Source organism: Prunus avium, chromosome 2 (assembly GCF_965620075.1).
Source record: "Prunus avium chromosome 2, drPruAviu1.hap1.1, whole genome shotgun sequence".
Classification (NCBI taxonomy): Eukaryota; Viridiplantae; Streptophyta; class Magnoliopsida; order Rosales; family Rosaceae; genus Prunus; species Prunus avium.
The window spans coordinates 11,131,915-11,147,985 of record NC_142285.1 but is presented as its reverse complement, the minus strand read 5'-3'; the positions used below and the strand labels follow the sequence as shown (position 1 = coordinate 11,147,985).

The following is a 16,071-nucleotide window of genomic DNA, read 5'->3' as shown; positions in this document are numbered from 1 at the left end:
TGTATATCTTAAGATGTAATGAGATAACATTGTTAGTTCATCAATTTATGAAAGTCAAGTTAGAAGGAAATTTGTCAATCTCTAATTTCCATGGTTTTATCGTTTCCCCTCGCAAAGAAGAAGACCACCTGGCTTGAATTTTTTTTTTTGTTAGGGTTAGTTTTAAAGAAACAACGTCGTTTCATCTATTTAAGAGTTTTTTTAAAAAAAAAAAACTAAGGTGACTAAACGCAAGTTTTGGTTTTTATTTTTTAAACAAACAACATGCCTTAGAAGGCCCCCCACTGAAACGATACTTCCTCCTTTTTTTTTTTTTCTAAATAAATACATTAATGAATCTCCATTAATTTTAATTCTCTCCATAAGTTGAAGCGTCTCTCTCCTTCAGTACGCAATTCTCTTTGTACAAGATTTATACAAATAAATAAATATATGTATGTTAGATTTTTTTTTTCTTTTCCAAACAACACAATAACCAACTAAAAATAACACTCAAGTCCACACATAAAGGCCGAAAATCATAGCATTTTATGTTTCGTGATAATGAGTGGGATCAATGCATGAATTGAGTTTTACTTTTGACGTTGAATAAGTATTTTATGTTTTGAGATTGCATTATTATGCTTAAATGACAGTTAGTACTTATATTTTTTATATAGAATATTCTGGCTCAATAAGAAGTAGTAGTATAATTTATATGTATTATTATTTATAAATTTTTTATTAAAATAAATTAATGTTCAAAAGGCTTACGCCTCGCATAGCAGACTAAAAACGCATCGCCTCTACGCCTCGCCTTTTAAAACATTGATTGAAATACCTAAGTCAAGGTCAAGTTCCTTGAGATTGATTCTATCACGCGTAATGGACGTAGAGAGACAGAGAGGAAGAATGGTGGAAAGAGGAGGATATATATATATTTATATTTTTAAGCAAACAATAACCACGAACCACAAATATTTAAGTGCGTGGTTGATACGAAAAGGTTTGACTTATGCAAGAGAAGACTTGTACTTCCGACAAAATTTTTGAAAAAAATGTGTATATCTGTGGAAGACTTTTGAGGGAGAGCAAGTCTCCCCCAGAATATACGACATCGAAGTAGACTGAGAGCAAAAGAAGCTCCTCTCTGTTTCATGTTCAGTTTTTTATTCCTCTGCGTTCCATTGTTTCATGTTAATGCTTGATAGATTGTGCAGCTAAAGTTTGTGAGTGGGCATAGGTTGAAATCAATATTCCAACACTTTTATGCTGCACGATCTGCTGGACGGCTAAAGTTGAAGTTCCGCATCAAATTGGGAGAAAAAAGACGTAAATACATGATAGGAATGCATTGTCTGCAGTATAAGTAAAAAATTACGGATAAAAATAATCTTGTCAGTTGTATATGTTCCTACAAAGTTCCAATGTCACTAGCAATTAGAGTGCACAAGCCCATCTAAACATGCACATTGAAGACAACGTGTAGTAGGGTTTCAATGTGCAAAAGGTTAGGGAGAGAAACCTATTTCTTCTACAAGAACGACTCACCTACCACCGCCCAATACACATATATTGATTTCTCTCGTGTTTGGTATCATGAGTCGAAGTATGTAATTTACATTTATAGAACTTCCGCATTGTGCTTTTGTAAATTATGGAGTTTAAAACCTTTAATCCAAGAAAAAAAAAAAAAAAAAAAAAAACTTCAATCATAGATTGGTCATATGACTATACCCCATCTCAAATCTACAGCCTTCTCACTGTTTTAATTTTTATCCCATTCAAACTAATCTCTAGCAGGTCATATGTGGATTTCTCAAGTGAAATGGGACAACGTAAGAAACACATAATTAATTAATTGCGCGGGGTCTATTCTTCTACTGAGCATTTGTGTGGATTGGCTTATAAGGCCAATTGTATTGAGTTTTCTATACGGAATGGAGAAGACGAGACGAAGTCAGAAAATCATAGTAACAGTCATAATATAAATAGGCTATGCCTTTGTGCTCTTTTACAATGCAAGAAAATATTAAAAGCTTTGAAGAACATCAATTTTTTTCTTTCTTCTTCATGATGGGGTCTTTTATGCTTCTGGAATTGGTGGGAACTTTGAAGGAATCGCAGAAACTTTTCTTCAGAAATGTTAAGCTCATGTCTTGCATCTTCCTGCTCATAATTTCTCTTAGCTCTATCCTATTTTTGAGTTTTATGTTGTCCATTAAACCACCAATCACTGATTTTGCCCTCAAGGCAAGGCTTCTACCAGCTATGTCTCCCGGCACCCCGGAATTCGCAATCCTTCTGCGTACTTTGAAAGGCGACCTCCGATTATTTGTTGGACTAGAGTGGATTTTTGTTATCGCATTCTGTTTTTCCTCTTTGTTCTTTGCAACAGCTTCAATCTTAGCATCGGCAGTAACCCATTGCGGGAAAGACATGTCTATCAAGGAACTTCTATCAAGGGCGGTGAAATCATTGAAAAGACCGTTTCTTACTTGGTTTTACATAACCCTTCTTCGTCTGGGCTATTGTCTATTTCTCATAGCCTTTCTGGTTTCTTTGGTGCTGATTTTCGATCTTACGTTCACTGAGCCTTCTTTATCATCTATAATCATATTGCTCCCAGTAGTTTTCGAAGCTTATCTAGCTGTTGTTTGGAATTTAGCACTCATTGTTTCGGTACTCGAAGAGAAGTGTGGAATTGAGGCACTTGGGAAGGCTGGACAGCTCATCAAAGGATTGAGGATGCGCGGACTTTTCCTAAATCTTTTGTTTGTAGCACTCTCATATCCTGTGTCCCATGGTGTGCACAAGTTTGGCAAAACAGTCATGTCATCAAATGCTGCCATGATTCCATTGCTCCTCCTGAATTCGATATCCTGCCTGATCATAATGTTTAAGCTCATGGCATACACAGACCTCTATCACGATTGCAAGGCTACTCATGGAGAAGAACTTGAAATGCAAGGAGGCACTGAAAATACTAAAGTAGCCTTTACCCCACTTATCAGTGCAGATTTACCATGATGAAGGATGTCTGAATTTCTAGTAGTTTCTTTTTTTTGCGTGTGTTGTAACCATATTTTTCTGCAGCTCCAGCTAGTTTTTATGCATAAAGTTAATAGAAAAGAGTTGTATAAAGTCAGTAAAAAAGAGTTGTAACCGTCAAAATAGTGCCTTCACATACAGGTTTTTAAATAAGAATCTGCTGAGGCTTGGATAGAAGCATTAACTACAATCTCCAGATGAACCGTGATGTATCAACCACTTATTCTATATGCGATAAACCAAGAACAAGGTAATTAGAACAAGAGAATCCGTTCCTTTGAAATCTGATGCAATTCATTTTTGTCTTCTGAAAACAAGAGCAGCAAAGGCTAAAAACAATATAGCATCCATTTTTTTAACTTCTAAGCTGGCCATGTATGGCCTAAAGCAAGGCGGAGGGAAATCGCCTAAGTCGTATGGTTATTTAGCCTGTTGTCTACTTAGTGTGGCGAGGCGTGGTAAGGCGTGCAAGGCGAGGCGTGGAAGGCGCAAAGAAGCGCCTCTGTCTGCAAGCCAGAGCGTAAGGAAGAAGACCACCTGGCTTGAATTTTTTTTTTGTTAGGGTTAGTTTTAAAGAAACAACGTCGTTTCATCTATTTAAGTGTTTATTTTTTAAAACTAAGGTGACTAAACGCAAGTTTTGGTTTTTATTTTTTAAACAAACAGCATGCCTTAGAGCACCTCCACCCATATAGGCTAAGGCAAGGCTAAGGCAAGGCAAGGGCTGCCACTATTCACGTGAATAGTGCCAGCCTTGCCTTAGTTGGTTCCACCCTTGGAAGGCTAGGGAAAGGGCAAGAAAAAAAAAAAGATTATGCAACAAAATATAAACAATTTAGAAAGTGAATAAAATTGTTATGTATTTATAGGGAAAATATCTATAATTTTTTGGTATTATAAAAAAAAAATTTGAAATTTTTTAGGATTTTTTTACTCTCGCTGACATCAGCGTAACATCAGAGCTGACGTCAGCGCCTTCAGGCTGCAGCCCAGGCAAGATCTGCCCGTGGGCTTGCCCAGTTTGATGGGACCCACCATTTGCCCGGGCCATTTCTCTCCCGCTGGAGCTCTCTTGGGCTGCCTTGGGGGGCCTTTTGCCCAGTCTTGGCTCAAGGCTTGACATGCTCTTAGAAGGCCCCCACTGAAACGATACTTCCTCCTTTTTTTTCTAAATAAATACATTAATGAATCTATTAGTACATTCCTAATGCGATAATCTCCATTAATTTTAATTCTCTCCATAAGTTGAAGCGTCTCTCTCCTTCAGTACGCAATTCTCTTTGTACAAGATTTATACAAATAAATAAATAAATATATATATATATATATATGTTAGTTTTATTTTTTTTTTCCAAACAACACAATAACCAACTAAAAATAACACTCAAGTCTACACATAAAGGCCGAAAATCATAGCATTTTATGTTTCGTGATAATGAGTGGGATCGATGCATGAATTGAGTTTTACTTTTGACGTTGAATAAGTATTTTATGTTTTGAGATTGCATTATTATGCTTCAATGACAATTAGTACTTATATTTTTTTATATATAATATTCTGGCTCAATAAGAAGTAGTAGTATAATTTATATGTATTATTATTTATAAATTTTTTATTAAAATAAATTAATGTTCGAAAGGCTTACGCCTCGCATAGCGGACTAAAAATGCATCTCCTTTTAAAACATTGATTGAAATACCCAAGCCAAGGTCAAGTTCCTTGAGATTGATTCTATCAACGCGTAATGGACGCAGAGAGACAGAGATGAAGAATGGTGGAAAGAGGAGGATATATATATATTTTATACAAATTTATAAATAAACCCAATCCTAGACATGTATTTAAAAAAAAAACTCAAACACTATTTAAACATAGAAATACACCCAAAATCAACAATTGTATATTTTTTGGGTGTGTTTATAAATGGGTTTTGAGTGTGTGTAATGATGGATTTTGGGTGTGTTTATAAAGTGTTTTGGGTGTTGGGTTTTTTTATAATTTCAACCCCCATTTTGAGTGTTTTAGTGAAACTCCCTATATTTTAAGCAAACAGTAGAAAATAAAAAAAGACAACTTACAATTTCGCTTTAGAGCAAGACCAAAAGAGGCAAAAGTTGGAGTCAAATAATAAAAATCAGCTCCACATTTTAAAAAAGAATACAACCAAAGTGGGATGTGGATGAGCGATTGGAACCCATTTTCCCAAATGCGGTGAAAATTTCGTCTAGCTTTCGAGAGTGCAAAGCAGAGGACCAGCCCTGGCCCAAGGTGACGTGCTTAAAGCCCAAAGTATCAAAGACATAATTTATTAAAAATAGTGTAGCCGGGCGGCTATACCTATTTTTTTTTAATCTTATAGCCACGTGGCTTTCCTAGGGAGTATAGCCGATTGGCTATATTGTTTTGGGAAATTGACGGCTTTGCCCCCGGCGCAACTAATTTATTCAATAACTCCCTATAAAAACTCCCTATTGACAGCTTATTGCCCATCCTTCACTTAGTTTTCTTTTTCTTTTTCTTCTCAGTTGTTGCTCTTCTTCTTCCTCTTCCTCTTCTTCCTTCTGCCAAACCGCACAAGAATCCACCTCCACCATCGCTTAACTCAATCTCCTCTTAGTTATATCTTCAAACTATGAGCTAATTTGAACCTCAAGATTGAACCCCAAATTTGAAATTGAACCCTAGCCATGGCGTGACTCGCCACCTCAGTCGTCGGCCTCCATAATGAAGCCACAATCATGATTCTCCACCTCCGTCGTCGACTTCCATCACAAAGCCACGACACCTTCATCTTCGATCTTCACTATGATGAGTTCTAATATTGGTTTTGCTTTTTTATATTTTTGTTTTGGGTTTCTGTTATTGATTGAGATTATTGGGTGATTACTTTCACTATTTTGAATGAGACATTAATGGCTTTCAGTTGTGGTTTGTTTGCTGTTTCTGTGATTGAATGAAATTTACCAACTATTTCCTATGGTTGTCAAGCTCTTGGACTTGGATACATTGTTTTGTACTTATCATTTGTCTCTGAAATCATGCATACACTGTTTTGTGATTGAGACTTGGACTTGCAGACCTCCTTGAAAGTGGTGCATTCACTATTTTGTGATTGTGATTTGTCTGTGAAATCACTTAGGTGATATATCAAATTAGGACTTCTGGCTTTTCTGAGCAACCTATAAGAATACATATAAAACTCATAAATGCTCTCTGAAATAACAGTAATGTGGGTTTTAACCGTAAGAAACCAACATCACAATTTGAAACCAGTAGCACCACCAACAAATGCAAGATTCTCATCCTTTACTTCTTTTGAAAGTGATTGGAGAGTTTGTTTGTTTTATGAGAATGCCAATATTTTAACATACGTTTGATAGTGTAAAGTTGACATATGTTGGATCTTTGTTTTCTCTATTTTTTTCGTAATTCAATCCCGGATCTGTTTTTGGTGCAGTCTACAATTCTCAAGGTTGGTATCATGCCAAGGTTGTGTTGGTGCCGTGAAAAGGGTTCTTGGAAAACTTGAAGATTTGTTGTCAACTCTTCCATTTATCTAGTTCCATTGTCTTGCTCTTCTTCTTCTCTGAGACTGTGCTTCTTTAACTGTTTGAACAATGCCAAATGCACTATTGATGATTTCTTGATTTCCTGATTTGTATTTTTATTTGCCTGCAAGGACACACATTCGCTTCACCCATGTTTATAGTTACTTTTATATTGCAACTGAGTAGTATGAAATTGTGTGCATGAATGTGAACTTTAATTTTGCAATGATACTGTCTTGTGAAAGCTTGCCATAATTTTGCAATTGTGATTGAATGTTATGTTTTTGTTTCCATTGTGATTGAATGATTTACTTCTAATATGCATTTTTTTATCTGTTTTATACAGATGGAAGATTGTCTTGTTTCAAGTGGTGGCGTTCTTTTGGGGAGGAAATTGCTAACTTTTAGCTTAAATTCGGGTCTAAGAGGACATGTCCTAGAATTTTGCTGATAGATATATAAATTGTGTTAAAATTCCCGACCAAGAGGAGATGTAAATTTTTTGTTTTTTTGCCACTTTCTTATGTATATCTTAAGATGTAATGAGATAACATTGTTAGTTCATCAATTTATGAAAGTCAAGTTAGAAGGAAATTTGTCAATCTCTAATTTCCATGGTTTTATCGTTTCCCCTCGCAAAGAAGAAAAAAATACAAATTCAACCGAATCAGTGATTTAATTGGCAAATGCCATGACAGATATGTATTGCACATGTATAGCCCTTTATTGCTTGTGTATTGCTCTCGTATATCTTTTTTTTTTCAAGTATGTTGTAATAAATTTACGGAAATAGCTCTAAATGCTACCCTTTTTTATAATTTTAACTGAAAATACCACCCCTCCCCAAAATATTTGCAAATATCACCTATAAATACCTACTTATTGCCCACTTATCGCTTAGATAACACTTTTGGTCGGTTTTTGGTTTCTCTTTCAACTCTCTCTCTCTCTCTCTCTCTCCATCTAGCTAACTATGCCTCTTCTCACGAAGAAGAAGGTCAAGAACAACCTACAAAACCCACAGCTTTGCCCTCAAAACCCAGTTCTTCCTCTTCCTATCTGTTTTCTTCTCTACCCAAATTCAAACCCCAACTTCGTCTCTCTTCGAATCCCTTCTGCAACCTAAACAAACCCAAACAAAACCATCTTTTTTGAATATGACAGCATGTCTTGGCATTAGGCGGCCATTGTTTGAGCATTTTGGTCCAATTTTGGTGGGTTTTGAAGTCAGGGTTTACATGCCTTCTTCAAGATCAGCTTCTCCAGAAAATGAATTGTTGGGAATATGTAAGTTTTGATGTTAATTTTATTACTGAAATTGGAATTGTGATTGATTTCGTTTGTATTTTGTGTAAAAAGTGAAGTATTGGGATTGATTTTGTTTGTCTGAAACAACAAATGTGTTTGTTCTTTGTCGATTGATTCTTGCAATTGCTATTGGGATTTTCTATGAACTTGTTATGAATATATCATAGTGAGGTAGCATTGTTGATTTGCTTGCAATCGTATTGTGATTTTATTGCGGTTGTATTGTAGTGGTATTGTTTTTTTATTGCTATGGTATTGCTGTTATATTGATTTTTTTTGGTGTTTTATTGATATGTTATTGTAATTTAATAGGAATATATGTTGATATCATTTTTCTTTATCTGCTTGTGATTTGTGTAGGAGTTGAGATTTTTCTTGGCTGAAGTATTATTTACGATCTCTCTCTCTCTCTCTCTGCTCTTCGTATTTTTCTCCACATTTATGTGTTAATTTAATGCCTAGTATTGTTTTGGAACCATAATCATTGTCAATCTCATTGTTTCTTTAAAAGATTGTTGTGAAATTGTTACTCCATTTTCTTCTTTCCTTTGTTTTAAGATATTTTTGTTTGGAGAAAAAGAACTCTATTTTTGTTGTAAAGAGTATGGTGGAGCCAACACAAAGAAAATAAGAAAATGATAGTCAAAAGATGAATGATGATGTTGGGAGAAAATTTTGAAGATGTATTCACGGGAGGCCATTCTAATTGCCTATAAATAGGCTTCCTCTTCAGTTGTAAAATGCACAACCAATTCAGAGAGAAATTAGAGAGAGAGTGAGTGAGAAATCTGAGAGTGTGAGAGCTCTATCTTAGAAGAATTCTATCAGTGGAAGAAAGTTCTGTCAGTGTAAAAACCACAAGAGCTAAATACAATTCTACTCCTAATATTCAGTGGTAATTTTCATACTCATATTATTTTATTTTTATAACATGTTATCAACACGATAGTCTCTTTTTACTTATAAATTTTCTCAACTCAACACTATGTGGTTATTTCTATGTCTCCTCTCACTTTACTACTACGACGACATGCAAACTTTCCTTTTTGTATTCTCACAATTTTTATGTTGTTACATCCATGTTTGTTTAATTTACTTTTTCGTACTGTAATTTGGAGTGATGCGATTTTTTTATACCTCATCCTGTTATTTTATTGTGGTGTAATTTCATTACCCATCACGTTGTAACACATATTATCATAATAAAAATGATGGTGTGGTTTTAAAACCCATCTTGTTATATCTTGAATAGTGGCGTAGTTATATTGCCCACAATATATAATATATAAGCTTATTTACTGTAGTGCCTCCTGAAACTTCGGTCAAATCTCACTTTACCCCCCAAAGGTAAAATGACCCACTTTCATCCCTATACCGAGATTTGGTGACTCATTTTACCCCATGTCGTCAACTCCATCAAAAACTCTATTAAATCTGATGACGTGGCAGAGTGTTTTTGTAATTTCATACACGAATCATTAAACTAATTAATTGGGTGACATGGCAAGTTGAGCCCACCTCCACATAGATAAACATATAATTAAATATTCTAATAATTAAAAATAACAAAATTAAAAAATATATATTCTAATAATTAAAAACCGTACCCAAACTCAATCACTCCCCCAGCCGCAACAATCCTCGCCACCCACCAACCTCCTCCATCATAATTTGATCTCTAATCTCTCTGCTAGGAGGAACAAAGCAAAAGCAAAACAAAATTTCAGTGGAGATCAGTTCCCAAGCCACCCAACCCCTATATTTTCCTCTCTCTCCAAGTCTCTTTCTTTGTTTCTTCAAACCCCCCAAACCAGGTCAATATTTTAATTTAAAATCAAATGCCCACTGTGTTTCTCCCATCCCCACACACCACCACCAATGATACCTACTGCATCACCCAGCAACCCCATGGCCGCCAGCGGACTCTTCTAAATTTGTTTCAGCAAACTGGGTCTACGTACGACATTGTCTTCTGTGTGCAAAACGGGGAGAGAGAGAGAGAGCAACGACCCTAACCTAGATTTGAATCTAGGCTCTTTGTGGGCAGAGAGAGAGAGGCTGATAGAGAGATTGCTGGACATAAAAGCAGTAGCCAGAATAGAAGTTTGTAATCAAAGAAACAAAGAAGGGGAAAATAAAAGATGAAAGATTCCTTAGGTGAAGAGAGAGAGAGAATCTGAAGGATGAGATGGGGGAGAATTAGGATGGGGTTGGGAGGATGAGATGGCCTGGGTTTGTTTTTGTATTTTTTTTGGTTACTTTTTCTAATTTTTTTTGTTATTTTATTATTTTATATATTTTGATTTTAATTTTTTTTAATTAATTTAAACAATGAAGAATTTTTAATTAAGTTTTAATTCCATGTGGTATCCATCTCACCCAATCAATTAGTTTAATGATTCATGTGTATGAAATTACAAAAACACTCATGCCACGTCATCAGATTTAACATAATTTTTGATGGAGTTGTTGGCAGGGGGTAAAGTAAGTCACCAAACTTCGGTCAATAGATGAAAGTGGGTCATTTTAACTTTAATTTGGGGGGGGGGGGTAAAGTGAGATTTGACCGAAGTTTCAGGGGGCACTACAGTAAATAAGCCTAATATATACTTCATATATATTAGGTGGTGGTTTTATCCCCGCATTTACTGCGCATTTATTGTATGGTGTAGGTTTATTACCCATACAGCAGCATTTATTTAAAAGTGTGGCGCGGGTTTATCGTCCACACAATTGCCTTTATTTTTTAAAAGTATGGAGCAGAATTAGTGCCCATACTAGCACGTTTACTTTATCACACATTTACTTTGATTTAAAGTATGATGCGGAATTAACCCTTATACAGCAAGCAATTTACTTTATTACACATTTACTTTTATTTAAAGTATGATGCGGAATTAACCCCCATACAACAAGCAATTTACTTTATGGATTTACTCTATTGCATGTTTACTTTCATTTAAAGTATGGTGCGGGTTTATCGTCCATACCAAAAAATTTATTTATAGCACTTTATTTTAATCATCAGTTAATATACATGAATAATGAGGGCCTGAAGTTCCTCAAACAATTATAGGGCCTGAAGTTCCTATTAAGAAATGGCTTAATGTCTCAAATCCTGAGCCTGAAGTTTCGGGTAAAATATGCAAGATATTTTTGGGCCTGAAGTTCAAAAATATATTAAGCCTGAAGTCCCGAAATATGTACAGGAAATTATAAAAATGTCCACACTATGAGAATATGTGATTTTGGCCTGAAGTTCAAAATCTAACAGTATTGAGAACCTGAAGTTCCAACAATTAAATGGACAACCCTTAAGATATTATTGCAAACCGTGGTGCCCATTCATATGGCTTGGGTCCAAGGGGCAAGCCATCCACGAGCAGCAAAAATGCATCCTGAATTAAGGGGAAAGCACAGACAAACCATATGCCTAGAAATGTTGAAGGCGCTTGTCACAAATATGGTGCAAAGGGACATTGGGCGCATACATGTTGTACGCCGGAGCATTTGGCGGATCTTTATCAATCTTCACTTAAGAACAGGAAAGTGGAGACAAATTACATTGATCATGTTATACCAGATCCGCCAGCCACAGATGGCCTATCGGAAATATTGCGTCTGTTAGACATGACGCATCTAGATATTTCCAATTTTTGTAATTGAAAGAGGGAATGAAGTTTATGGGTCCGAATTAGACTAAATGCACCATTTGTATTATCTGAAGTACTGTTTTTAATTTTCATTTCAATCCAATAAAAGTGGCAGTGTTTTTCTTTATATTGAATAATTGTTTATTAATCCAACTTATTTAATTTATTTGAAGGCATGGATATAAATTATGGATGCTCCCAAAACAAGAGCTCTAGCAAAGATATTTGTATCGCAGACAGTGTGACTACTCATACGATCCTTCAAGATCAAAAGTATTTCTCAAACTTGATGCTTACAAAAGCAAAGGTAACAACTATATCAGGTCATGCAGATCTGATTGAAGGCTCAGGAGCAACCCAAATTATGTTACCAAATGGAACAATACTATCCATTCAAGATGCCTTGTATTCATCTAACTCCAGAAGGAATCTGTTGAGTTTCAAAGATATACGTTTGAATGGCTACCATGTTGAAACAAAGAATGTGGAAAACATGGAATATCTTTGCATTACTTCCAGTGATACCCAGAAGCGTATACTGGAGAAGCTTTGTGCACTTTCATCAGGGTTGTATTATACAACCATACAGACAATTGAGGCACATAGTGTCATGGACCAGAAATCCATTGACTCAAATACTTTTAAGCTTTGGAATGACCGGTTGGGTCATCCTGGATCCACTATGAGGAGTAGGATCATCACCAACTCTAAAGGACATCCCTTGTTGACAAAACACATTATATTATCAAGTGACTGCTCTTGCCAAGCTTGTTCACAAGGGAAGTTGGTGATCAGACCATCACAACCAAAGGTTGACGTTGAATCCCCATCATTTTTACAGAGAATCCAAGGGGACATTTGTGGGCTTATTCATCCTCCCTGTGGACCATTTCGGAACTTTATGGTCTTGGTGGATGCATCTACCCGATGGTCACATGTTTGCCTGTTGTCCACTCGGAATATGGCATTTGCTACGCTCTTGGTTCAGATAATTAAATTACGAGCCCAATTCCCATATTATCCCATTAAGTCAATTAGACTCGATAATGCTGGTGAATTTACATCTCAGACTTTTGATGACTACTACATGTCGCTAGGCATTGACATTGAACATCCTGTTCCTCATGTTCATACTCAAAATGGCTTGGCAAAAGCTTTAATTAAGCGTCTTCAATTGATAGCTCGCACTTTGCTAATGAAGACAAAGTTGCTAGTTTCAGCTTGGGGATATTCCATTTTACATGCAGCATCACTTGTGCGTTTGAGGCCCGTTGCCAATAATCAATATTCTCCAGTACAACTTGTGTTGGGCAATCAACCAAACGTTTCACATTTAAGAGTTTTGGTTGTGCGGTATATGTGCCTTTTGCACCACCCCAACGTACTAAGATGGGCCCTCAACGCAGATTGGGAATTTAGGTTGGTTTTGATTCACCATCTATCATCACATATCTGGAGCCCCTGACGGGTGATATCTTTACCGCACGGTTTGCGGATTGTCATTTTGATGAGACAATTTTCCCATTATTAGGGGGAGAAAAATATGTTCCTAAAGAACAACAAGGCAAACTCGTTCCTGAAGAACGACGTGAATTATCGTGGGATGTACTCACTTTGTATCATTTCGATCCTTGTACTGCTCAATGCAAAAATGAAGTGAGAAGGATCGTTCACCTCCAAAGTATTGCAAATCAGATGCCAGATGCATTTAATGATGAAACAAAGGTGACAAAATCACATATCCCAGCTGCAAATGCACCTGCAAGGATTGATGTTTATAATGGACAAAGCAATGTGCCAGCAAATTGCTCATATGTTGCACGCCTGAAGCGTGGCAGACCACTTGGCTCAAAGGACTCAGTTCCTCGAAAGAGGAAGTTGATGGCCAAAATGAATCCAAATGAAATAAATAGAGAGCTCACAATTCATAATTCAAATGCCCCCCAAGAGGGACAAGTACTTCCTGAAAAGGAAAATGTCGTTGGTGAGACAAGTGGCCCTGAAGTGGCAGCTGTACCTGAAAGTCAAGAAATCTCCATAAATTATACATCCACCAATGAATTGTGGAATAGAAACGAGATGATCATCGATGATATATTTGCATTCTCAGTGGCTACTGAGATCATAAAAGATGATGATATTGAGCCGTCCTCTATTGATGAATGCACACAGAGGCAAGATTGGCCTAAGTGGAAAGATGCAATCCAGGTACAATTAAATTCTTTGGAAAAAAGGAGGACCTATTGTTCCAACTCCACCCAATGTGAACCCTGTAGGTTACAAGTGGGTATTTACAAGAAAGCACAATGAGAAAAATGAGATCGCGAGGTATAAAGCGCGACTTGTTGCTCAAGGTTTTTCACAAAGGCCTGGAATTGATTATGTGGAAACATACTCTCCAGTAATAGACGCAATTATGTTCCGTTACTTGATAAGCTTGGCGGTTTAGAAAAACATGAAATGAGACTTATGGATGTCATTACCGCATATCTGTATGGAGAGTTGGATACAAACATATACATGACAGTCCCGGAAGGACTTAAGCTGCCTGAAGCAGCCAGGAATAAACCACGGGCCATGTTCTCAATTAAATTGAGAAGATCATTATATGGGCTAAAACAATCTGGGCAAATGTGGTACAATCATCTCAGTAAATATTTACTAAAGGAAGGATACACAAATGATCCTATTTGCCCATGTGTGTTTATTAAGAAATCAGAGTCTGGATTTGCGATAATTGCAGTATATGTCGACAACATGAATCTAATTGGAACTTCTAAAGAGCTCCAAAAGACTACTGATTATCTCAAATGCGAGTTTGAGATGAAAGACCTTGGAAAGACAAAATATTGTCTTGGCTTACAGATTGAGCACAGTGCTAATGGAATTTTGGTGCATCAATCAACTTATACTGAAAAAGTATTAAAGCGGTTTGGCATGGATAAAGCCCATCCACTTAGCACTCCTACGGTCGTTCGGTCGCTTGACACTAAGAAAGATCCATATCGTCCAAAAGGGGATGATGAAATGGTCCTTGGTCTAGAAGTACCATATCTTAGTGCAATAGGTGCTTTATTGTACTTAGCGCAATGTACCATACCATACATAGCATTTTCAGTAAATTTGTTAGCAAGATACAGCTCTGCTCCAACAAGCCGACATTGGACCGGCATCAAACATATTCTGCGATATCTTCGTGGAACAACAGACCTGGGCTTATTCTATTCCAGTGAATCGACCAATGCCCCAAGTATTGTTGGATATGGCAATGCAGGATATCTCTCTTATCCACATCAAGGACGCTTATAAACTGGGTATGTATTCACATGTGGAGGAACTGCAATATCATGGCGCTCAACGAAACAAACGTTGGTAGCCACATCTTCCAATCACTCAGAAATACTTGCCCTCCATGAAGCTAGTTGTGAATGCGTTTGGTTAAGGTCGGTGATTCATCACATCTGAAGCACATGTGCCCTACCCTCAGCAACGGACACTCCAACCATCTTGAATGAGGACAATGCAGCTTGTATTGCTCAAACCACAGGAGGATACATCAAGGGTGACAGGACTAAGCACATATCACCAATGTTTTTCTACACACATGAGCTTCAGAAGAGTCAAAAAATTAAAGTCAGACAAATCCGTTCAAGCCATAACCTGGCAAATCTCTTCACCAAATCTTTGCCAAAATGTACATTCCAAAAGCTAGTGTATGGCCTCGGATTACGCCAACTCTGCAAGCAATCAAATTGGAGCATGCCAAATCAGGGGGAGCATTCAAGAGTCCTCTAACATGGGACATATGCGCGTTGTACTCTTTTTCCTTCGACTAGGGTTTTTCCCACTGAGTTTTTCCTAACAAGGTTTTAACGAGGCAACATGAGCGCATTTAACATTACCCTTATGTCCCAAATAAAGTTGTACTCTTTTTCTTTTGCTTGGGTTTTTTCCCATTGGGTTTTTCCAAGCAAGGTTTTAATGAGGTAACCAATCTAGGGACATGTGGTCTCCAAGGGAGAGTGTTGTAAAGAGTATGGTGGAGCCCACACAAAGAAAATAAGAAAATGATAGTCAAAAGATGAATGATGATGTTGGGAGAAAATTTTGAAGATGTATTCATGGGAGGCCATTCTAATTGCCTATAAATAGGCTTCCTCTTCAGTTGTAAAATGCACAACCAATTCAGAGAGAAATTAGAGAGAGAGAGAGAGAGAGAGAGAGAGTGTGAGAAATCTGAGAGTGTGAGAGCTCTATCTTAGAAGAGTTCTATCAAAGGAAGAAAGTTCTGTCAGTGTAAAAACCACAAGAGCTAAATACAATTCTACTCCCAATATTCAGTGGTAATTTCCATACTCAGATTATTTTATTTTTATAACAGTTTTTGTAATCTAAAAGCTTCGGTACTCTTGGTGAGTGTTTTCTGATCTGCAAGATCCACACTTTATGTATGTCAGTTTACTACTTTTGCACTTGAATTTTGGCTGTCTAAAATTTGAAAAGTCTTGTATGCCAGCAGTGTATCTATGTC

The 16,071-nt window shown here is 36.7% G+C and overlaps 2 protein-coding genes across 2 annotated transcripts; both read left to right on the top strand.

Moving 5' to 3' along the window:
* The first annotated feature begins 1,906 nt into the window (after window positions 1-1,906).
* LOC110749882 (uncharacterized) lies at window positions 1,907-3,320 on the top strand. The gene has a single exon (XM_021950084.2). The coding sequence runs from the start codon at window positions 1,978-1,980 to the stop codon at window positions 3,007-3,009; it is 1,032 nt and encodes a 343-aa protein (XP_021805776.2). The 5' UTR covers window positions 1,907-1,977; the 3' UTR covers window positions 3,010-3,320.
* Window positions 3,321-11,715: 8,395 nt separating this feature from the next.
* On the top strand, window positions 11,716-14,849 carry LOC148296499 (uncharacterized). The gene is made up of 3 exons (XM_088248544.1): window positions 11,716-12,799; window positions 13,072-13,748; window positions 14,406-14,849. The coding sequence occupies exons 1-3, from the start codon at window positions 11,716-11,718 to the stop codon at window positions 14,847-14,849; spliced, it is 2,205 nt and encodes a 734-aa protein (XP_088104670.1).
* The last annotated feature ends 1,222 nt before the right edge of the window (window positions 14,850-16,071 follow it).

Excerpts from the sequence above, each read along its gene's own strand:
- LOC148296499 (XM_088248544.1), top strand. The coding sequence starts at position 11,716 with ATGGATATAAATTATGGATGCTCCCAAAACAAGAGCTCTAGCAAAGAT. Across the intron at positions 12,800-13,071 it reads ACATGCAGCATCACTTGTGC|GGGGAGAAAAATATGTTCCT; the intron begins GTTTGAGGCCCG and ends TCCCATTATTAG. Across the intron at positions 13,749-14,405 it reads AGTGGAAAGATGCAATCCAG|ATTGAGCACAGTGCTAATGG; the intron begins GTACAATTAAAT and ends CTTGGCTTACAG.
- LOC110749882 (XM_021950084.2), top strand. The coding sequence starts at position 1,978 with ATGCCTTTGTGCTCTTTTACAATGCAAGAAAATATTAAAAGCTTTGAA.